Consider the following 23,780-nt stretch of genomic DNA (forward strand, 5'->3'; position numbering starts at 1 on the left):
AGGCTAATCCACCTTCGGAGAACTGAGACCACGTGGTAGAAGCAGAGGGAGAAGCGCCGAAAGAGGAAAACCTTTTTTAATAACCCTTTCCAATTCACAGCAGACCTACTAGGAAAGCCCAAGGGTAGGACCGTGGCATGTGCAAAGGAGGAAAAGAAATCTGTGTGGCGGCTGCACACAGAGACTCCTCCAGAGGTATTCCTCTGGGAGAGTGTCCAAACTGCTGACTCTTAAACCACACACCCCTTTCAACATGGCAAACTTCACCCATGATGAAGTGAGGGCAGTTGTGAAAAAAGCACAAGCAGGATCAGCCCCAGGACCACCAGGCACCACCCATAAAATCTACAAATGTTGCCCAATGCTGTTGAAAAGGTTCTCTAACGTTCTCTCTTACGAACACTGTGGAAGAAGAAGCTGGAACCCGGGCTCTGGACTTTAGCTGAGCGCTGTTTTGTGCCAAAAGAGCTAAATTCCACAAGACTCGACCAGTTCCGGGAGATTTCCCTGCTAGATGTAGAGGGAAAAATCTTCTGGTCCATCATTGCCCAAAGGCTAATAACATACCTGCTCGCCAATGAGTTTATCGACTCCAGCATCCAAAAAGGAGGAGTTCCCGGATATTACGGCTGCCTGGAGCATACAGCAGTGATTAGCCAGCTCATTAACAAAGCCAAGAGTAACAAGACAACACTTTCTGTCGTTTGGTTGGACCTCGCCAATGCTTACCCAAGCGTCCCACACCAGCTAATCCAAAAGGCATTAGATCACTACCGAGTTCCATCAGAGGTAGTTGAACTTGTAATGGGACACATGGATGCACTGCAGATGAGATTCACCGTGGGAAGTGTAACCACCAAATGGCAAAGGCTTGAAAAGGGCATCATGGCAGGATGCACGATTTCCGTGGCCCTGTTTATAGCGGCTATAAACTTGTTGCTAAATGCAGGAGGATTCCAGTGCAAGGGGCCGAAGGCAGACGACGGCATGAGACACCCCGTTTGTCGAGCTTTCATGGATGACGTGACGGTGATGTCTCCATCAATCCAGGGGACACAGTGGGTCCTGAGCACACTGGAAAAGATGGCCACTTGGCCACGCCTGGAGTTTAAACCCGAAAAGTCAAGGAGCCTCAGTATCTTGAAGGGAAAGCTAGCAGAAAACCTCTTCAGCATCCAAGGCTCCAAAATCCCAACAATCCAGGATCAAAGGATCCAATGCCTTGAAAAGCAGTATGACAGCTCCCTAAAAGAAAGCAGTAACCTCACGGACACCAAAGCCCAGCTGAGCACCTGGCTCAAGGCAATCGAGCACAGCCAACTGCTCGGGAGGTTCAAAGTCTGGTGCTTTCAGTATGGCATCATACCCCGGCTGCAATGGCCCTTTCTGGTTTATGACTTCCCCATGTCCCAAGTGAAAGGAATGGAAAGGTTGTGCAGAAAGTTCTTGCGGAGATGGCTTGGAGTCCCACCATCTTTCAGTGCAACCAACTTGTACAGCAAGACCTCCAAGCTTTCCTTGCCAGTCTCATCGGTGGTTGAGGAGTTTAAAGCCACCAAGGCAAGGGCAGTCAGTACACTTTTCTCGTCTAAAGACAGAAAAGTAAGACATGCAAGCAAGACCATCACGTGCGGCAGAAAGTAGAAGCACCAGCAAGCCGTGATTGAAGCAGAATCCCACTGGAAACACCAGGAAGTCTTGGGTGTGGTATGCCAGGGACGCCTAGCCTTGGACACTACAGCAAGGAAAGGTGGAGCAGGGCTGATGCTAGAGCCAGAAGAGGCCTCGTAATGCAAAGAGTCCGTGAGGCAGCAGAAGAGGAGAGCCAGGTGAAAGCGATTGGACTTGCCTCCCAGGGTCGATGGACGCAGTGGGAACAGGAACAGGAGCGACCACTGTCTTGGAAGGAACTGTGGGAAGTTGAGTTTTCTCCTATGCTCTGTGACTGACCTGCTGCCAACCCCAAGAAACCTGAAGATCTGGGGAGGAGAGGAAGATTCATCTTGCAACCAATGCGGAGAAGTCACCTGTACACACAACCACATACTGACCGGCTGCCCAAAGGCATTGGCAGAAGGGCGGTACAGATGGAGGCACGACAAGGTCCTGATGGAAATCGCTGAATGGGTGGAACAGCAGCGAGTCGAAGCCAACAACAAGCAGGCCCAACCGCCTAAAGCCACATCCTTTGTGAGGAAAGGAGACAAGGCTCATAAGACCAGCACGATGGCCAAGAACCCACTCTCTGCCTTGCAATGAGCTTCCGACTGGGAGATGAAAGTGGATCTGAAGAGCAGGCTTGTCTTCCCGCAGGACGTGGCAGTGACATCACTCCGACCAGATATGGTCCTTTTATCCAGGAGCATGAAAACCATCATAATGGCTGAGCTCACGGTGCCCTGGGAAGAGAGGCTAGCCACGTCCCACCAACTGAAAAAAGCCAAGTACCAAGACCTGGTCGATGAAGTTGTTTTAAAGGGGTGGCATGCAACCAGCTACATTGAAGTTGGCTGCCGTGGTTTCCCAGCAAAATCGGTGCGCTACTTCTTTCAGAAAGTGGGCCTGGAGCCCAAACAGCTGAAAAAAGCCACTAGAGAAATAGCTGCAGCAGCCGAGTCCAGCTCGAGATGGCTGTGGCTGAAGAGAGCCCACAGTTGGAACCCTACTGGTAGTGAAGGCTAATCAGTCTTCGCTGCCCCACTCAGGCGAGGTGTTCAGGTTAAGGGGTAAAACACCTGAGACCCTGAGATCCCTGCTGATGATGTGGAAGGGTTCCAATGATGTGGAAGCTCCAATAAACACCATCTTAGTTAGGGTAGTTCCTGCAGTAGCATCTTGTAGCAAAGTATCTCTGATGTTTACTTCACCTTGGATCAAGTTGTTCAAGTTCAAAAGGAGCACTGGAAATATTCTCAAATGTTTGTAGCCAAAATAAATGTAAAAATAATAATTAATCAATTTTATATAACGCTTTTGTATATATAATTATCCAGTGACAACAATCTATACCTGGTGGATTAAAAGAGAGCTGATATTCCTGCAGAAATTTAAAGGGCCAAAGATAAAATAATAGAGTTAAAGCAAACAAATCCATTTGTATTATTTAATTCCCTCACCCAATGAGAATTGATATGAGAATCGAATCGATAAGCAGTATCGATAATGGAATCAGAATCGCTAAATTCTTAGCAATTCCCATCCCTTCTAACCCTAATCCTAACCCTAAGACGCTACGTACGTGCACTTTGCTAAACGTACCAATAGCATCGGGGGTTGTCCGTACGGCAACCGTACGAATAGACACTTTCATAAAAATAAAAATAATTTAAAAAAAAAATAAAAATTATACAGAGTTCAACACTTTTCCAAGCAGGCATTCTGCTAGTTTTAAGGTGTTGCCCTTCTGATGCAACAGGCAGGCTGACTGTTTTCTATATTCAATGATGCGGACAACCTATGCTTCTTGTCAGTCAGTCCTGTTCCAAATATTTTATATCTTATCCTTAAAGTAGACCCATTTTTCCACATCCTTGAAGATGTATCCATTTGTAAATTAAGTGTTTAAGTAGTTTTTTTTTTTTATTGTAGGACGTTCAAGGTTTGTCCATCTTCTTGTGATGTTTTTCTTTGCTGCCATTACCATTATTCTAAATAATTGTTTATTCGGATTCCCCATGATGCAGTCATCTCTTCCCAATACTTTTTTTTAAGTGATTGCGCAACTTTGTGTGAAAATTTTCCTCCATTTTATTGTGTAAATCACACCAAAATGTTTTCATCCCCGAACACTCCCAGAACATGTGGCAATGGTTTGCTTCCTGATTCACTGATGTGTTTATAACTTGGGTGTGAAGGTATCTCAGGCTTTCTATCTGCTGCCTTTGATCAGGTGCACTCTCATTGGCTCCAGATTGTATTTGAATCTGTTCTCTAATCTGTTTCTCCTCAGGTGGAGTATCAATGTGACGGTTTTCTAGAGAAGAACCGAGACACAGTCTATGAAGAGCAGATCAACATCCTGAAGGCCAGCCAGGTACAAAAACAGTGTCTTTGTGCTGTGTCCACTGTGAAACATGGAGACATCAGAGAAGGAGAGAGGGTTTCATTGGTCTCGTTATTGAAATACTTTCACTTTCAGTTTCAGCTCGTGGCCGATCTCTTTCACGATAAAGACGACGCTCCAGCCTCGAAGTCGGCCAGAGTGAACGTCCGTGCTGCCAAATCAACTCCGAAAGCTCCAAACAAGGAGCATCGAATGACCGTTGGACACCAGGTGAGCTGTGCAGCCAATCAACAGGACCATGAATCAGAATCAGTTTTATTTGCCAAGTAGAGTTTTTAGACAATACAAGGAATTTGATTTGGTAGATGGTGCGAGAAAACAAACCAGAAACAGTATAATAATAATAATGATGATGATAATAAGATATATGAAGGATGAATGATGTGTTGTGGATTAAACAGACGAGGCCTCACATGTGTGTGTATGTGTGTGATATCAGTTCCGCAGCTCTCTTCATCTCCTGATGGAAACGCTGAACGCCACCACGCCTCACTACGTCCGCTGTATCAAACCTAATGACATGAAGGAGGCTTTCTCGTAAGTGTTTCACTCTGTGTGTTTCAGGGCTGCGCTCAATTATAATTGTAATCTTGTAATTCATAATTATTTACAATTAGGACGTAATTATAATTGGAAAAAATATGTTGCTTTTGTAATTGAATTGTAACTGAGTTCAAATAATTGACTTTGTAATTGTAATTGGCATGGAAATTCTATTAAAACTATCAATTACAATTTAATTAAACACAAAACAGTGGAACCATGTTATAGTTCTATGGCTTACACATATGTAGTTAACAATTATTGAAATATGTTTCATATCAAGTTTACCTGTCAGTTCTCTTGAGGATCATTTTAAAATATTTGAAATCAAGGGGTAGAGTGACAGGAAGAAAGGCTCAGACGCCCCCACACCAAAAATATTAATACCAATATTTTAATTGATTAGGAGCCTAACAAGGTAACCAAGAGATGAAAATCAAATTAGATGAAAGATAATATTTCTTAGTGTATTTTACAGCTGGTTTAAGACTTGGGTTAAAACTGACCCGTTATCATAAGAGATGCTAACAGAAAGCTAACACAAGAGGAAGGTTACGTCTTAGGGTTATTTATTGAAGGCTCAGTAATTGTGATTAATTGTCATTGAACCTTAGTATATGAGAACATAATTTTAATTGACTTACAGGGGAAAAATAATAATTGTAATTGTAATTTTAATTGGAAAAAATGCTGCTCTCCGTAATCATAATTGAGTTGTAATTGAACATGGATAATTAAATATGTAATTGGAATTGACCCAAACCCTGACTATTACTGAGTTTGACCTGCGGGGGGCGCTCTATCTTTTCCTGGGTTGAGTTGAAAGTCCAAATATTCTTGATGAGAGACGCTTCTTTACTCGTTTGACTGTTGAAGTCGTTGTGAGAGCAGAGTTGTCTCTCATAAAAACTTCAAGTCCAAGTAGCATCTGAATGAATGTGGGTTGTTGTCAAATCATATTTGTTCGGTCACATGTCGGCCTATCAGCTGACACTCGGCCTCACAGAGCGTCCACCCTCAGCCCTCGCCCTCACCATGTTGTCCCACGTAAAAACACAGAGCAAAGGGGAAGGTGGGCGAGCGAGGAGATGCCGCTGGACTCGGAGTTTGTGTGTGTGTCAGTGTGTGTGTGAACAGTTTGTGTGTGTGTGCAGGTTTGACTCCAAGCGGGTAGTGCAGCAGCTCCGAGCCTGTGGAGTCCTGGAGAACATCAGGATCAGCGCTGCTGGGTATCCATCCAGGTGAGTGTGAGGGTTACCTGTTCACTGCCACGCTCAGCATCACGTCTACTCATCTGTGTGTGTGTGTGTGTGTGTGTGTGTGTGTGTGTGTGTGTGTGTGTGTGGGTGTGTGTGTGTGTGTGTGCGTGCGTAGCTGGACATACCTGGACTTCTTCAGCAGGTACAGAGTTTTAATGAAGAAGTCTGACCTCATGTCTTCAGATAAGAAACTGGTTTGCTCAAATCTGCTGCAGACTGTGGTGAAGGTGAGTTTGTGTAACTCTCAAACATCCTTTTACTTTATTTTAATGAGTGTGTAAATAGAACCCATCCTTTACTAAAGAGTCTGTAATCAGATGTTAGTGCAGGACAACAAGGTTTCAAAGATGATTTAAAGGTCGTCTGCAATCTTAGAGAGTTAGAAGTTTTGAAGTTTTCACCACATTTTATACTGTATTTTTTTTTTAACTAGATTTATATTTGAGGAAGTTAAAGTATAGAATACAGTTTAATATTGTGTGTGGTTTAATTAGAATAATAACAATTAAAATGAATATATTTATAAATATATATATATATTTTTTTTTGTTAATTATATATTTTAAACTAAATATATATTTGAGGAAGTTAAAGTATAGAATACAGTTGTTTGTGATTGCATGTAGTGTTTTAAATTGAAAAAGAATAATAACCTAAAAAGTTACAAAACATAATTTTAATCAGTAGTTTTTTTATAAATCAATTGCGAGCCATTTCAGGCAACCCCATTTGAATTCCTGGCGACCCCCATGTGGGGTCACGACCCCATGGTTGAAAAGAACTGTTGTAGTTGGTATGAAAACGCGGCTCACACTGTAACAACTTTGTCATGTTGAGAACAATCAGCACTCGTACACATCCACATTATGTGTGTAGGACGCTCACACGCTGCAGACATCATCATGTTACTGTGTGTACACACACAAATAAACATGTCACGTGAAGCACGCTCCCTCTCACACTCACAAAACAATCTGTGGTTAACAAACAAACTGAGGCATGGCAAAACCTGGGGAGTGTGATGTGGATTCAGTAACAAATAAATACTAAAATAATCCCAGTCCTCTGAGGAGGAGATCAGGCTCAGTTTGGTCATGTTTGTTCCATCAGACCTTGTATGAACATACAGCAAGGAGCTGTGCTCAAGTTTACCACAGAAGCTTTATTGTGCGTGTGCGTGTGTGTGTGTGTTTTAGGAGCCTGACATGTTTCAGTTTGGAAAGACTAAGATCTTCTTCCGAGCGGGACAAGTCGCCTACTTGGAGAAGCTCAGAGCTGATAAGTTTCGCGTTGCCTGCATCAAGATCCAGAAGACGGTTCGTGGCTGGCTGCAGAGAGTTCGATACGTCAAGATCCGCAAGTCTGTCCTGCTCCTGCAGAGATACGGCAGAGGATACCTGGCACGCAGGTCAAGCCCCCCCCTCAGCTCATTTTTAAAAACACAGATGTACTGTAAGTGTCTGTTAGGTTGTAGTGAGTCTCTAAACTCCTTTTTTTTTTCCAGATATGCAAAATTTCTGCGTCTGACGAAAGCCGCCCTGGTTTGTCAGAAACAGTATCGCATGGTGAAGGAGCGACGAGCGTTTCTCAGGCTTCGACGGGCGGTGGTCACCATTCAGGCCTACACCCGAGGGATGTACACCCGCCGCATATACTGGGAGGTAATGGGAGTCCTGGTTTTTAGCTGACAGTAGTTCAAATGAAAGTGACTCAAACTTCTTAAAGATTGAACCGTGTCGTGAAGAAGATACAAGAAGGGGCGTGTACTACAAAGCTGGATTTCCTCTTCTCGCACTAATTTCCGGGATGTATTTTGTGTGTGCTGAACTACGACGCTGGTTAACTTCTTACGGGTCAAATCACCATGGTAACTTAGGCTGAACCTAACCTGGTCAGATGTAGGTTTTGTTCTGGATAAGATCTTAGTGAGTATGAAATTCCCGCCTTTTGACCAATCCGTTCTCTTGGAAAACGACCTGCCCAGGAATAGGTGGATCATTCTGTGAACACGACACTGTGTATCTGATGCTACGCTGACAGAGAGAATATTTAGACATCGATGTCGGTGTCAAACTCATTTAAGTTCAAGGGCCAAATACGGACCAGTTTGATTACGAGTGTGCTGCAGGTGTTAGGCGGAAAAACTAACAATTTCAACATTAATGTGCCCAAGTTTGCACTTCTATTTTTAAACTAGACAAACCATTAAGTGACAGACACTTAAATGTCCTTTGATTTATTTATTCTTGACCAATTTTTATTTAATTTGGGTAGATTTTGTGGAATAATATGAGATAAATTGCAAGATTTTGCAAAAAATATAGTTATTTGAACGACAATTTACGACTGAATTATTTGTACATTTACACAATTATTCATGTTTTCTCTGTCGTTCTCACTTTCTCCTGTGGGCCGAATCGGATGCTCTGAAGGGCGGGATTCGGCCCCCGTTCCTTGAGTTTGACACGTGATGAATTCTGTTGTGATGCAGAGAGCCTCAGTCCTCTAAGATAATCCAGGCTGTATAAAATACAGATATTGTTCACCTTATGATGGAGGCTGAGCTGTATGAACGCAGCATCAGAGCCACAGACTGCACCCAGAATTAGGCGGATACGTGAATAGAAACAAGTCTGTGCTGTAATAAAATGAAACTGTACAGAATGTCCGTTTATTCTCCCTTGAATTAATATTGTATAATCTCACTAATTTAGGAAATTAACACTCATCAATTCCTGCATTCCTTCCTTCCTGCTGTTTTTGCAGCAATAGTGTTTTTTGGTCTGAATTATGGATTTTAATTCTTCATATTTTTAAACAATTATTTCTCCAGTGTGACGTAAGTCTGTTTGGTTTCTCCATGATTGTGATTGGTCAGACGCTGTCACAAGAATGCACACTGAACCTGGGCTAAATGAACATGTTTATATCCTGCTTTGTAGTACAGCTGCTCTGTGACAGAGAATGTTTTGTGAAGTAAAGCGAACAGAGAAATATCAGGACATATTTATCCCGCTTTGTAGTACAGGCCCAAAAGGTTAAGCATTGTTCGTTGATCAAGATGATCCTAAATAGATGTTAAACAAGAAAAAGAAGGTGAGAACATCAACCAGAATATCAGAAACTGGTTTTACTGGGATCAGGATCAGATTAAAGTACTTCCACTGCTAATCTAACAGAAGGTTTTCTTTTATCCATGATCGGCTCAGCTCTCACTGCTTAATTCCTAAAGTTCTACTAAATGATGGTTTGTCGCCCGTAATTTGACCTCTGCCTCGTCCCACAGTTCCTACTTCACCATCGGGCTCTGATCATCCAGAAGAACGTGCGAGGTTGGCTGCAGAGAAAGAAGTTCCAACGAGCGCGCTCAGCCGCCATCACCATCCAGTGTGGTTGGAGGCGCGTGCTAGCCAAACGACAGCTGCAGCAGAAGAAGATCGAAGCTCGCTCCGCCGAGCGCCTGAAGAATCTCAACACGGGCATGGAGATCAAGATCGTCCAGCTGCAGAGGAAAATGGACGACCAGGTATGTTGTGACGTCATTATGGCAGGATTCAAACAGGGAGAGATGCAGATATGATATCAGCAGCAATCATACATACTTTTATGACTTATTATGTAGTGTAAATGTTAGAGAAGACTTAATCATAGAGATTTTAGTCAAACAGAGATCAATAGTCAGCAACAGTTGGAATGACACAAACTAACCCATTTATTATTAATCTATTAAAAAGAATAATATTCTACAAGTGAAAAAATATATTAGAAAGCCCTAAAAAATAACATTAATAAATCAAATAAAAACAATAATATTTTAAAATTCAAGATAACCGTTCAAGTTAACCAGAGTTTTTTTTCCTGTCAGCTGCTGATAGAAGTACTGGAGCAGTTCTTAAAATTCAGGTGACCATACTTCCGTATTTACTCGGACATGTCCTCTTTTCACGTCTTGTGCAGATTGTTCGGACGGATTTTACAACTCATCAAAACCTCCTGGTTTCCCAGGGACCCTGAACACATCTGGGGGAACACGTTAATTTAAATGACCATAAATCAAATAATATTTGCTCTATTGGATAAATTCCAGCAGTTTCTGGAAGCTAATGAGTTGGTCCTTACAGCCAGTATCAAGTCATTACAGTAATTTTACTTTGGCGCTTTTATATTTGCCGCTTTGTTTTGACAAAATAATCAGACACAGACAGAGAGAAGAGAGACTAAAGTCCAAGATGGATTAAAAAAGATCACATACTGATGGATTTTATTAAAAAATACTAACAGGAAGATCCTACTGGATGATAAAACTTTCATGGAAGTCCAGAGATGGGCTTGAAAATAACGCCACTGGGAGAAACTTAGAATTTAGGAAATTAAGGTAAATTTTCCATAATTTGATTTGGAACTCATCACCTACAAAATTACACGAAATGACTAAAAAAAATATACAAAGTATGCAAGAAGACAAGCAAAAACGCAAAAATTACTCTGCAAACCCACAGTACTAACAAACAAGCAAAAAGTCAATAGAAATACCCCCGCTGGCCCCCGCTGTGAGAGAAGTGGCCCACCTCTGGTTTAGGGTTTGCTCTCCCATGTCAGTGTAAAGGCTTCTAAGTGATGATGATTTTGTGCTCCAGTCCAAGGACTACAAAGCCCAGAACGAGCAGCTGAAGGTGATTAACACCACCCTGGAATCAGAGATGACCCGGATGCAGAAGGAGCTGGAGAACACCAAAAACCGGAAGAGCAACGAGGACGAAGTAACGTCTCTGCAGACGGAGCTGCAGAGGTTGAGGCAGCAGCTGGAGGAAGCTCATGCTCTGAGGAAGAGGATGGAGGAAGAGCACAGCACAGAGAAGCTGAGCCTCACACAGGTGAAGCTCACAGTTTCACACCTTCTGTTGGTGGATTCATAACAATATTAATGTTGACATCGGTTTTGCTTTCAGACAGTGGAAGAACTGCAGAAGGAAAACGCTTTGCTGAAGAGTGAGAAAGAAGAGATGAACCAAAGGATTCAGCAACAGTCAAAGAGCAGCGAAGGTGAGCCAGTCATGTGTGTGTCATCTTCAAGCTGCCTAATCTTAGTTTGGTTTAAAAGCTTTGTTATTAATTAAGTTCTACAAAATCATGGATAAAAGTATGAACTGCATTTTTAAATTCATTTTATTGATCTTCATTTTACAAAGTCAGGATTTGTTTTAAAGAAGAAATTATTGTTATGAAATGGCTTAAAAATAATCAGGTATCAGAATGGTTGGAAGGATTTGGTTAGTATGAGAATAAAAAGTTATCTGCCCATTAATTCTTAGCTTTACTAAAATGAAAATCTGCAACCATTCTGCAGCCCAACAGAGATTCTAGAAAGTGAAAATAAAAAGCCAATAATCTATATATTGTGGAACCGAAGAAAAGGAGTCGGAGGTGGAGTATTCAGCATAGAACTCCAATCTTTATTTGCCATTTGAACAGGCTCTTATTCACCTCTCTAGCACACAGGGGAGAGATGCATGTGCAGCACCAAAATACTTCCCCATGGAAACACCCTTCACAACACAATAAGTTCCCCCCGCCACTCCACATTCGTTTGGTGAATTATGAACGTGAAGAAAACAGTCACCACATGAGCCCCCCCAGAATTCACCCATATACAAAATCACTGTGTCGAGGAGGCACAACAAGCCGGCCCCTGCGACTCCGCGTACCGAGAGAAGAGGGGCGTGACGACGCCGAGTCCAACTCAGCAGCCACAGGGCTGCGGGGGGGTGCGTCAGGGAACACTGCAGGGCGATCAGACAAATGAGACACCGCGGGAGGGCGTCCCCGCCGCGGGGGTTGCGCCAACTCAAGCGGGAGGTTTAAGTCCAGGTGAGCAGGCTTAGCGTGGTCCACCGAAACACGATCCGGCCTGCCACCTACGTCCACCACCAAATGCTTAACCCCGTGATCCAGGACCCGGAAGGGGCCGTCATACGGGGGCTGAAACGGAGCACGATGCATCTCATGTCGAATGAATACATGACTCGCCGAACGTAGCTCCGTCGGGACCCTAGACACAGGCATGCAGTGCTGAGAAGTAGGCACTGGGGCGAAAGACATGCAACGAGGGCAGGGGACCCACCAAGTCTATGTTAACATGATCGAACCGCCACTCCGGGACTGAGAAACGCTCCAAGAGAGCCTTTGTGTGTCGGTGCACTTTAGTCCGCTGGCAAGCTACACACGTGTTTGACCAGGACCTCACGTCCTTTTTAAGACCCTGCCAAACAAACTTAGCCGCCACCAAACGCACAGACGAGTTTCTACCCGGATGCGAGAGGTTGTGGACCGCCTCGAACACCGAACGCCTCCAATCGATGGGAACATCTGGCCGTGGCCTGCCAGTGGACGTATCACACAGGAGCACCGTGCCCGCGTCGCCGAAGGGTACTTCCACCAGGTGTAGGCCAGGAGCCTGAGTCTTTAAGGGCCAACACACTGGGGTCGGAGGTCTGGTCCTTTGCCATGCTGACGTAATCAAGCCCCAACTGAACTGCCCCGACCAGGACCCTGGAGAGGCAGATGGCGACCACGTTCAACTTGCCGGCGAGGTGTACACCAGCTGGCGCGCAGACGACGGCTCTGCCACCTTGGATATAGCGAACGTTGTAAACTCCCGACCCTCAAGCAAAAAACGGAAGTGCCGCGCAGCGAGCCAAAGGGTGAGGAGCTCCCTGTCAAACGCACTGTAGTTACGTTCCCTGGGAGTCAGTTGTCTGCTAAAGAAGGCAAGCGGTTGCCAAGCGCCCCCCACCCACTGCTCGTGAACGGTGCCGACAGAGTAGTCAGGCGCGTCCGTAGTGATGGCCGATGGGGAAGGGTGAGCCAACAGCGTCGCTTGAGCTAGAGCTTGATGCCTCTGAAAGCTAGATCCTTCTCCTCAGTCCAGTCGATTGCCTGACCGGGGGATTTACCCTTAAGAGCCTCATACAACAGTCGCATGATGTGGGCAGCCCGCGGTATGAAGGGGTGGTAAAAGGTCACCATACCGAGGAACTCTCTAAGCAACCGCGTGGACTGCAAGCGTGGAAAAGCTACAACCGCCTCTACTTTCGATGCGAGGGGGATCGCCCCATCCTCGGTGACGCAGAGCCCGAGAAAGTCCACGGCCGAGCGACCAAAAACACACCGGATTGATGATCAGCCCATGCTCGCTGAGCCTCGTGAAATGGGCCCGCAGGTGGGTGAGATGCTCAACCTCAGAGGCCCTGGCGACCAGAATGTCGTCCAAGTACAGGAAAATCCACGGCATGTCCCGGAGAACTGAGTCCATCAACCGTTGAAACGATTGAGCAGCGTTATTAAGCCCAAACGGCATGCGCAGGTACTCAAACAACCCAAAGGGGGTGATGACCGCCGTCTTGGGGATGTCCGCTGAGTGCACCGGAACCAGATGATATCCACAAACTAGGTCCACCTTCGAGAAAACACGTTTGCCAGACAGGTGTGCCGAAAAATCCTATATGTGTGGGACCGGGTAGCGGTCAGGCACAGTCTTGTCATTGAGGCAGCGGTAGTCCCCACATGGACGCCAACTGCCATTGGGTTTAGGGACAATGTGCAGAGGGGCCGCCCACGGGCTGTCAGGGCGGCGAATGATGCCCAGTTGTTCCATGTGAGCAAATTCTGCCTTCGCCGCTGCGAGTTTGACTGGATTGAGACGCCGCGCCCTGGCGTAAGTTGGGGGACCTTCGGTGACGACACGGTGCTCCACCCCATGTCTGACTGCAAGCGCCGAGAATGTGGGGGATGTTAACTCTGGGAACTCGGCGAGCAGGCGGAGATGTATATCCTCCTCTGACAACAAGGCTGAAAACCCGTCATAGGCGGCCACACCTCTGGAGCATGGGAGAGAGGAGAAAGTAAATGCGTCGACTAACTGGTTGTTCTTTACATCCACCAGGAGACCGTGGGCGCAGAGGAAGTCTGCCCCCAAGAGGGGAAAAGCAACATCAGCACTCGAACCTCTGTCCTCTGAAACACAGCTCGATGCTCTGCATGCCATAAGAGCGGATGGGGCTACCATTAGCGGACGCTAACGGCGGCCCGTGACCCCCCACCGAGATCTCTGTCCTTGATGCGGGAACAATACTTCTCTGGGTGTCGGTGTCGCAGAGGAACTTGCGACCATAGACAATGTCTTTGATGAAGAGTAGCCTGCTGGAGCCGCTGACGTTCAGGGCCACTACTGAGCCCTTTCGTTTCCCCCGGCCTAAAGTTGCATGGGGGTGGCACTTCTTGGCTTTGTCTCCGAACCGTGCATGATAGACGCACAGCCCTGAAATTTCACGGCGATCGGGCTCTGCAGTGGCATTAGCTGTCCGTGTAGCTCTGTTCGGGGTGGAGAGGCTGAATGCCGGGGCCAGTGTGTCAGGGAAAGGCTGCTGCGTGGCCAGGGAAAAACGGTCGGCCTCTGTAGCCAGTGCCCGTGGCTCTGTAATGCTGGTATTGGCTAAAGCAGTCTGAACACGAGGAGGCATGTGGCGTAGGAACATTTCTATAAAAAGAAAATTGGGTTGCTCCCCTCCAAGCAGATTTAGCATTTTTTTCCATTAATTGTGATGGTTTGCTGTCCCCCAGGCCTTGGATGGCGAACAATTGACGGGCTCTCTCTTTGAGGGACAGTTCAAAAGTCTTAATGAGATGGGCTTTGAACGCCACGTACTTGTCTTGGGCGGGAGGATTAGAGATGAAATTGACCAACCTGGAGGTTCTGGAGCTTCCGATCGCTGCCACCACATGGTAGTATCTCCTTTCATCCTCCACGATACCACAGCAGGCGAAGTGAGCCTCCACGTGGGCGAACCACGCTCTAGCGTTGCACTCCCAGAACTCCGGCAATCTCACAAAACTATCATTGTTATTCATGTTCGCTACGGTCCCAGAAACTTCTTCAGGACCTGGAACGTCGGAGTCACCAGTGTGGAACCGAAGAAAAGGAGTCGGAGGTGGAGTATTCAGTATAGAACTCCAATCTTTATTTGCTATTTGAACAGGCTCTTATTCACCTCTCTAACACACAGGGGAGAGATGCATGTGCAGCACCAAAATACTTCCCCATGGAAACACCCTTCACAACATAATAAGTTCCCCCCGCCACTCCTCATTCATTGGGTGAATTATGAACGTGAAGAAAACAGTCACCACAATATATATTTTCCCCCCACACCTACTTGCAGAGATCATGTAGTTTATTTAATGGGCTCAACAAACAGAATTATTATCTAACTCTTTATCTTGTTGGTAAATGCAGTAATAAGACGAAGCTGAAAACAATGTAACCTCAGTAATCATTTTGTGCAAAATAACAAAAATACTGTAAAACACATCATATTTACTCATGTTTTTAGACCAAACCATGATAAAACTTGCAGCCTATCCTACTTATGACATGTACTACCTTCTTACCTACTTAAATGTTGTATAATTTTTAATTTATAATATCCAATAATTCTGTGTCAGAGCTATGGGAGGGTTAGTGTGTGAACGGACCAGAACCATTACCAGGTTCAGTGTGTGACGTGTCTCTGTGTGTTCCAGAGGGACGTTCTGTTGGGGTATCACTGCAGACTGAGCTGGAAAACGAACGCCAGAACTACCAGAACCTCCTCAAACAGTTTTCTATAGTGGAGCAGAGATATGATAACCTAAAGGAGGAGATGTCACTGAAAAAGGTTAGCATTTCCTCAGGCCTGGACTACATGCTGATTCAGCAGATTAAATTCAATTCAACTTCAATTATAAAGCGGCGATGGATGACAACCCCAACATTTCCACATGAACAGCATCAGGAAAAAGTATTTTAGAACAGGAGGAAACCTCCAGCAGAAGTAGACTCTGGGGTGGTGAACATCTGCAGGACTACCGCCTCACCGCCTCAATCAAACACCCACACACACACTCGACATGGGAGGAAAACATTATAAATTTAATTCACAAACATTAGGTACAAACTAATGCATATGACTTAAGGTCATAATAACTATCAGCTGCTGTTTTGCCCATAGGCACAAACAAGAGTCGAGCTCTGTCCCCCCCCCCACCCGCTGCAGAGGGAAGTTTCTACCGGAGTAGACAAGAGGGAAACTTCAGAGCCCTCGCTATGTGTTAAGGTGATGCCGGCTATATCTAGTTGGAACTCCTCAACCTCATGCACATGCTCTGGCTCCTTCCCCACCAGAGAGGTGACATCCCACATCCCTAGAGCAAGCTTCTGTAGCCAAGGATCGAATCGCCAAAGTTCTTGCCCTAGAGTGCTGCCGATTCCCACTGCACCGGCCCCATACGATCCCTCCTGTGGGTAGTTATCCTACTGGAAGTTGGGCTTATGTCATCCACTAGTTGTTCACCTTAGAGCTCAAACCCCAGGCCTGGCTCCAGGGTTGCCCGTACCGCCAGTCTGAGTGACTTGCACTTCCTTCATTGTTTTTATTGAAATATTTGGCTTTTGAACTTGGTCTTGGTCTGACCTGTCACCTGGGACCTGTTGGCCTTGGGAGACCCCACTGAGGGCATTAAGCCCCTACAATATAGCTCTCAGGATCATTTGGGTGCTCGAACCCTTCCACCATGTTAAAGTGGTGGTTCATGGATGATGCCATACTGAATTGATATTTACATTACAGATATATTTGATCACAGTTTCAAACTAGGATTTGGGTTTCCTACATTCAGTAAGAAGATATGAAGGTTGGCTGGTGCATGATTAACAATAATTGGGGGTTGGAGGGGCTGAATGCTCCACTCTATTGTCAGTCAGACAGCGAGACGGTAATCTCAGCTCAGTTACAGAAACTTTAATCATAAAGAAGGAAATGTACGTTAAAATGAGTCACTGTGAACAGAAGAGTAACTCCACCTTTTTTTTCAGTTTCAGCCTGGACACAACAGAAATCTGTCCAATCAGAGCATCTCAGAGATCGACTCAAATGTCCCGTCCATCTCCACCTCTGAGGTGGGAGACACTGAGGACGCCCTGCAGCTTGTGGAGGTCTCTTTACTCTATTTTCCCTTTTTGCAACAGTACTGTGTCCCATTCTTTGTGTTAACCATGTGTCCTGTCCTGACCGGCTACAGGAGATGGGAGTAGACAGTGCTGCGATGGACATCCAAGTGTTTCTGAAGTTGCAGAAGAGAGTCCGGGAGCTGGAGAGGGAGAGAACGAGGCTGCAGAGCAACCTGGATAAGATGCAAGAACTATCACAGTCCAAGGTTTCTGTCACAGTCCATGTCAATGCACTACATCACAATAATCTCCTTTTTTTTAACGCAATTCTTTAGACTCTAAGGCTGTGGCAAATATTTAAAGAAACACAGACATCTTTTTTTTGCATGTTTGTGTTTTGTTCCAGAGCTCAGAGCCCAGGACTTCTTCCAAAGAGGAGGACGCTGCAGATTTAGCCTACAGCAACCTGAAGGTACTACACTGTAGACAGGAGCAATCATATGCTTCTGACTTCTCAACATGCTTTGCATTTAGTGTTGATAGTTACAGAAATGTTGGTGTCAACAAGGCCGATCTTCAATTATTCACATCCAATATTGGCAATGGGACATTTATTTCAAAGTGTTTTTAATTATGTCAATCCATGTGAAAGGACATATTATATAAATATAAATATATGTTAGTGCTGTCAACACCGTTCTAATGCTGTCCAGTCACTGTTGTCATGCTGCTGCTTGTTGAAAGTGCATAATTTATGACCAAAGAATAAGAATTATTAGCACAAACGTAGTTGTGGTGTGATTGCAGAGGCAAGAGCTGGAGTCTGAGAACAAGAAGCTGAAGAACGACCTCAACGAGCTCAGGAAAAGCATTGTAGATCGAGCCTCAGAGTCCAGCTCCGCTAATGATCTACCGGACGGATACAACATCGTCCTCAGTCAGCTCAAAGCTGCCTCAGAGGAGCTGGATGCTCGTAAGGAGGAGGTCTTAATCCTGAGGACACAGCTGATGAGCTCCACCAAACTGTTAGAGGAGAGGAAAGAGCCCGTGGTGAGACCAACAGCTAGTTTGTTGTGAATGCTACAGAACATCAAAGCCGAGATGTTAACAAATAAGAAGCTATCAGCTCAAAGCTCAGCAGAGACATCTCTCTTACAGTTTGGTTCTTTGATGTTTCAAACTGAAAAATGAATTAACCAAATGTGTTGAATTGTGTTTGTTTGTGTGACTCATTGTGTGTTAGAAAACTGAAGACACTGTGATAATCAGCAACACGGAACCTGCAGACAAGGAAGAGGCACTGCAAGCATATCACCAGCTGTGTGAGGCCAAAAAGTAAGTACACACCCTGTCACGGGGCTACCCTGTGCCCTCTAAACTGTTTGTAAGGTTTTAATCTAAAAACAAATGCATCATTAGTAGTAAAAAAAAAGTGTTTGTCACCCATTGCTCCATGTGCTTTGTTTGTTGAACCAGGAAGTGGCAAACAGAATAGAAGCCTGTCATTGGTTTATATAGTGGTCTGCTTCTCGGAAGGTACCACATGTAATAGAGTTGGAGGGGTGTTTCTTAGCAAGGGGGGGGGTTGGTGGTCTGTGTCAGAGCTGTCAGGTGGTAAAACAAATTTGCACAGAGCTGCAACAGAGTTTTGTGTAGAGCTCAATCTTTATTTGTTTTCACTTTTTCCCCTCTTTTTGGAAGTTGGATGTCTTCTATTTTTGTTCAGGCCTGCACTGCAAATACTGCTGCACTTTTACCACTGTAAATAAATACACTTTGACTGCATTTTTAGAACCATTGTTACACACCCCTTCTGTGAGCTGTAGATATTTATCCTTTATATGATGCATTAAGAATGCATGCAGAATCAGAACCAAAATCAGTAAAGTTTTATTTCCAAGTAGAATATTTAAACAATACATGGAACGTGACTTGGCAGATGGTTCTAGACTCACCCGAGCTAAATGGCCTCGGCTCATTCAGTCTGCAGAGAACTGAAAGGTGTCTTGTTGCCTGTTCTTTCTTCCTTCTTTCCTCTGTTAACTTCCAAATTTTACCCCAAATCTCTTCCCCCGTTTGTCATTTCATCTGTCTTTTTTGTTTGATTGAAATAGTAGTCTGCCTGTGAGGTGGTTTTTTTATGTCAAGTAAAGATTTGTTACAGTTTTAATTTTTTCAAAAAAACTTAAACTAAAACCTTTTGTGAGCGACCCTTTATGGCACGACTTATTTGTGACAAGAACATAAATTAAAGAAGAATTGACAACAAAAATTCTAATGAAATCTTTATTCATGATGAAGGATGATGCTGAGCGGCCGGACAAGCTGCTTTTGGTTGTAAACCAGCTCCATCGTTTTCCTTTTCAACCAGTTAAATCTGAACTGACCTGGGGCCTCATGTACAAAGCCTTGCGTAAAAAATAGTGTCTTTAATCCCTGAATGTGTCACGTTTCCACATTTTCTGGATTGGTTGATTGATTGATTGATTGATTACACTTTATTAATCCCAGAGGGGAAATTCAGTTTCACTTACATCCCGACCAAGAAACATGAAGGACAATAACATATCACATGGGGGACAGGTACGGGAGTACTGGGGAGCAGCTAGCAAGAGCAGCGCTCCGTTTCTTAGATGAGAAATATGAAACAATGGGTAGGAAGAAGAGATAAAAAAAGGCAAAAATCTAACTAGGCCCTTGTAGAGAGTTTGGGATCATGAAAAAACTCTTCAGCAAACATTGCAACGAAAACTCAACAAACACAACCTACAATTCAATACAACAGCACGTTAGCACAGGGAATGGATCTTTAGGATGGGTAGTTCACAGGTCAGCCACAGTATGGTGCTACCCTTATGATGCGCCTCGCATTGCCAACTGCTGGGAAGGAGGAGGGTTGGAGCCAGAGGAGACGGTGACAGAGATAGGATATGTAGTGATGTAGGAGGCGTGAAAGTGTTCGTTGAGATGAGCCTGTTTACTCAAACTCTGCTGCTGACTCTCACATAAAGATGACCAGAATGTGTGTGTGACGGTGTGTAATAATGATTGCTGTTTGGTGTTGGCGAGCTGTACTTTATTAACTACCTGCACTGTAAACATAAACCTCGCTACCTGTCACGGTCACCGCGTTGGAATGAACCCAGGTCTTAACACACACACACATCTGCTCCACTGACACACACACACGAGTATCGGCCACGCGCATGCACTCGTTCCCTCACTCAAAATGAATACGTTCAAGCTAGACACATCTCACTGCACTTTTCTTGCTTTATTTTTTATTATTAATAATACTTTTATTTATGTTCCCTCCCATTGCTACCACTGTGTCGGTCAAAGAACGGCCATGATCGATGTCCAGGAAAACTAATCGATCTTAAGGATCAAGCCGAGGTCCAAGCCATGAGATTTGATTGACAGACCGAAGTCATTCTGCTGAAAAACGACATTATGAAATAAAAAGGACTTTATGGAAATAGATATTTAAAAATAATAAAACGTATTCCATAATAATATTATATAACAATTTAATGGCCATATTATATATTTGTCTGTTATTTATCAAAATGGTATTTATTTCAAAATGTTGTTTATTTGTTTAATTATGACCCTTTTGGGCTTCCATATATAACAAAACTGTTCAATTATTTATAAAAAATAAAATGAGACTAAAAGTATATTTGAACTAAAATGAATTAAACTCAGAGACTAAAATGTGACTTTAACTAAATCCAGTCTTTGGTGAGTAATTAAAACTAAAAGGAAGTAAAAGTTTGTTGTCAGAATGAAAATTGGGTTGTTAGGAATGTGATCAGTATAACCTGAACATATCAGCTCAGGATACATTAGAAATCCTGTTCCTGTAACTTCATGATAGGATTAGCAGCTTTGGGGCTGCACTGAAGAAAGCCTTTCTCCTCACTCTGATTTCCTTCTTTTTCTTTTTGCTGCATGCAATCTTTACTGTTTCTTACATTCTTTTTTTTCTCTCTCTTTCTTTGTTTTTCTGCTGCTGGGAAAAGCAATAAGCAGGACTGGTGTTACCTGAATGAAGATGGAGAGCTGGGATTGGCTTATCAGGGTCTTAAACAAGTGGCCAGGTCTCAGGGAGCTTATTTTCTCTTTACATCAACAAAAACTCATGTTTGTTTTTTAGCCAGCTTGTGAAATATTAAGTGTCTCCTTGCTCTAAACATTTCCACCTTGTATTATCTGTTCAGGGGGAAAGTGTTTTTTTTTTTTTTTGTTTGTGGCGCTGAACCATTTTTGACTGTGAAGTTTACATTGAAGAAGCAGACTTAAAAAAGACAATTATTATAGTGCTGTATGTTGTTGTGTCAGCTGTGGTGTTATGTTGTGATGCAGTTTGTCAGACGCAGTGTGTCCCCATGTGTCACTTCAGGCTACTGGAGGCTCAGCTACAGAATCAGTCAAAGACTCATAAGGACGAGCTGGAGGCTCTTCACACACAGATCGAGCTGCTGAAAAATGACATTGAGAAGAAGCAGGAGATGCTGAACTACACCATGTCTCTGTCTCCAGAGGCTCAGGTAGAATACAGCGTCCAGCACGAGATCACCAGGCTCACCAATGACAACTTGGTGAGTTACTGTTTATACTCTATTAGGGCAAAATTTGTATTAGGGACACAAATGCAGGAAAAATATGTCCGGGCCTGATACTTTTTAACCTTTTGTTTTCAGGAAAAAATGTACCCACTGAAATATTAGTGTGTATTGCTTAATAAAGCTGTTCTGCTAGGTTTTTTGTAATGCAGGTTCGATTAACGATTTTCAGCACATCTCTGGGTCCCGTCATTGCAAAATAAATTTAGCATACTTGATTTCATGCTACATCAGCATATATGCCATTTTATTGTCCAGTATGACCACATATTTGATGCTCAAAAATGTGAATGTCATTCCACACTAAAAAATTATTTTAGTTCGTGTCCCTAATGCTGCGTTCACACCGAATGCATCTTCTGCAGCACCGGACGCAGGGTCCGCAGGATCAAAAAATGTCCCCATTCACTTCATACGCACGTCTGAAGCGAAGCCCCGCCCACCAGCGACACATCCAACTCGTTGAGTTTCACTGCTTGCTGAAACAAGGAGCTGAGCTCCTTTTTCTCCTCTCATAAACATAAACCATCAGTGAAAAAAGAAGCCGTTGTAATTAGCGGCTAATACTATCTTAGCTCAGTGCCAACTTTCAAAGGTGAAAACTGCAGAGAACTTTTACCTGCTACTACCACTTCCTCGCTGATTCTCCTCCACGCCAAATCCTTCCTAGTTCGGTCCCGGTTATAAAGGCTGTGTCATTCAGCTCCAGGTGGTCACACACAGCTTCTATTCCATGGTTGAATGGGTGAACAGACCGGTGTCCTTGTTTACGGCCTGGCGTCATGGTCAACAAAGACTGTGTTTGGCTTTCATCATGCAAAACGGTCGCAGGAGTTCAATATTTTCAACTCGGGAATGTGCGGATATGTGTAAAATCGGGAGCGAGCTTGCATGACCAACGCACTTGAAGTGCCGATTGCACCGCACTGCCGCACAGGAAAGCTTTTGCATCTGGGACGCATCTATCCATTGACTTTGTATGTAATCTGGACGTACCGACATTTCATGACGCATCTGGTGTGAACGCAGCATAATAAGTCAGAGTCCTCTTGATAATAATTTGGCCTCTGCTAAAAATAGCTTGTGTAACCCTCACAGTTTTGACACCGGAGCTTGTGTGCATGTGCACTAGGGGTTGAACGACTTCATAATTTTAAAAGTCGACTAGTTGATGATGTCACCAAGAGCCGTAGCCAACTGCCGGTGTTATGCCAAAATTTGTGACCCGAAAAAATCTGTGACCGCAGGTGGCAACAGTTCCAACTCCTGCAGCTTCTCGGTGGACATTTACTCCCCCTAAACACATTTGTAATTCTTCTTCAGTCTGTATTTACGTCACCCACGGGAGCATCATGTTTAAGGGGGAGTAAATAGCTCCTTATTAGCTACGAAGAGATTTACTCAGTTGACGTAGCACTCTTCTTCTCTACCGCCGAGAAGCCGCAGCGGTCACAGATTCCCACTAACATGGAAAATTAAAGCTGCACTATCTGATTCTTGAACCATGACAGAGAGGCATGGCTGAATTTGAACCGTAAATCCCGTCCCCCACTCTGATAATCCCTCCCAGTCTCCTCCTGTCACGAAAGTGCACGAAATCGCGCACAAGAGCTGAACGTGCACCGGTAAATCACGTCGCCACGCAAAAGGATGCACACAAAATATAGGAAAATGGAACATTAAATTACCTGTCTAGAAGGAAAACAGCCACTTGTGTGTCCAAAGTTAGTCCAAGACTGAAAACTAGTTCGCAACATGCACGTGCTTCACTATATATCGTTGCAGCCAATGAGGAGGCTTTTTCATGGGCTCTGCTCACCCCTCCTTTCTCTAAATCCTGTGATTGGAACTGGAGGGGGTCACCACCAAGATTTGTATGATGTTTTTCAGAAATTATTAATTATCCTATATGATGCTAATAAGAATCTTTTTTTAATTAATGAAAATTTGAGTACCCTAGCTTTAAGTGAGCTACTGCAACCTTTGAGTTCCGTGATATTTAATGTCCCAAATGTGCCTCTAATGAAAATGTCGCCCATAAACTAAAGCTTGTGATTGGTTCCTGTCGGCTTGTCACAGTCTTCAGGTTTGTTTGCAGCTGCCAAACTGTCAGCGTGTTTAAAATAAATGATTATTCAAAGTACAAACAAAGAACCTGTGATCATGGCTGCTTTGTGTATCTGTGTGTAGGACCTTAAAGAACTGGTGGAGAAACTGGAGAAAAATGAAAGGAAATTGAAGAAACAGTTAAAGATCTACATGAAGAAGGTTCAAGAGCTTGAAGGTACAAAGATCGCAGACTT

The 23,780-nt window shown here is 44.2% G+C and overlaps 1 protein-coding gene across 6 annotated transcripts in view; it reads left to right on the forward strand.

Annotated features, from left to right (window-relative positions):
• The window catches only part of myo5b (myosin VB), a 69,793-nt gene that overhangs the window by 30,520 nt on the left and 15,493 nt on the right, over positions 1-23,780 (forward strand). For 2 of the 6 annotated variants that reach the window (XM_028462375.1, XM_028462374.1), the window contains exons 14-31: positions 3,950-4,033; positions 4,139-4,273; positions 4,503-4,600; positions 5,761-5,847; positions 5,981-6,092; positions 7,062-7,273; positions 7,370-7,526; positions 9,152-9,391; positions 10,503-10,739; positions 10,815-10,908; positions 15,445-15,578; positions 16,775-16,894; positions 16,981-17,115; positions 17,256-17,321; positions 17,657-17,899; positions 18,093-18,184; positions 21,255-21,453; positions 23,668-23,761. In XM_028462375.1, the coding sequence (XP_028318176.1) occupies positions 3,950-4,033; positions 4,139-4,273; positions 4,503-4,600; positions 5,761-5,847; positions 5,981-6,092; positions 7,062-7,273; positions 7,370-7,526; positions 9,152-9,391; positions 10,503-10,739; positions 10,815-10,908; positions 15,445-15,578; positions 16,775-16,894; positions 16,981-17,115; positions 17,256-17,321; positions 17,657-17,899; positions 18,093-18,184; positions 21,255-21,453; positions 23,668-23,761 (2,539 nt within the window). The remainder of the gene's footprint in view (positions 1-3,949; positions 4,034-4,138; positions 4,274-4,502; positions 4,601-5,760; positions 5,848-5,980; positions 6,093-7,061; positions 7,274-7,369; positions 7,527-9,151; positions 9,392-10,502; positions 10,740-10,814; positions 10,909-15,444; positions 15,579-16,774; positions 16,895-16,980; positions 17,116-17,255; positions 17,322-17,656; positions 17,900-18,092; positions 18,185-21,254; positions 21,454-23,667; positions 23,762-23,780) is intronic. The other 4 variants (XM_028462376.1, XM_028462378.1, XM_028462377.1 and 1 more) reach the window with 4 other exon arrangements.

Source organism: Gouania willdenowi, chromosome 12 (assembly GCF_900634775.1).
Source record: "Gouania willdenowi chromosome 12, fGouWil2.1, whole genome shotgun sequence".
NCBI classification, from domain to species: Eukaryota; Metazoa; Chordata; class Actinopteri; order Blenniiformes; family Gobiesocidae; genus Gouania; species Gouania willdenowi.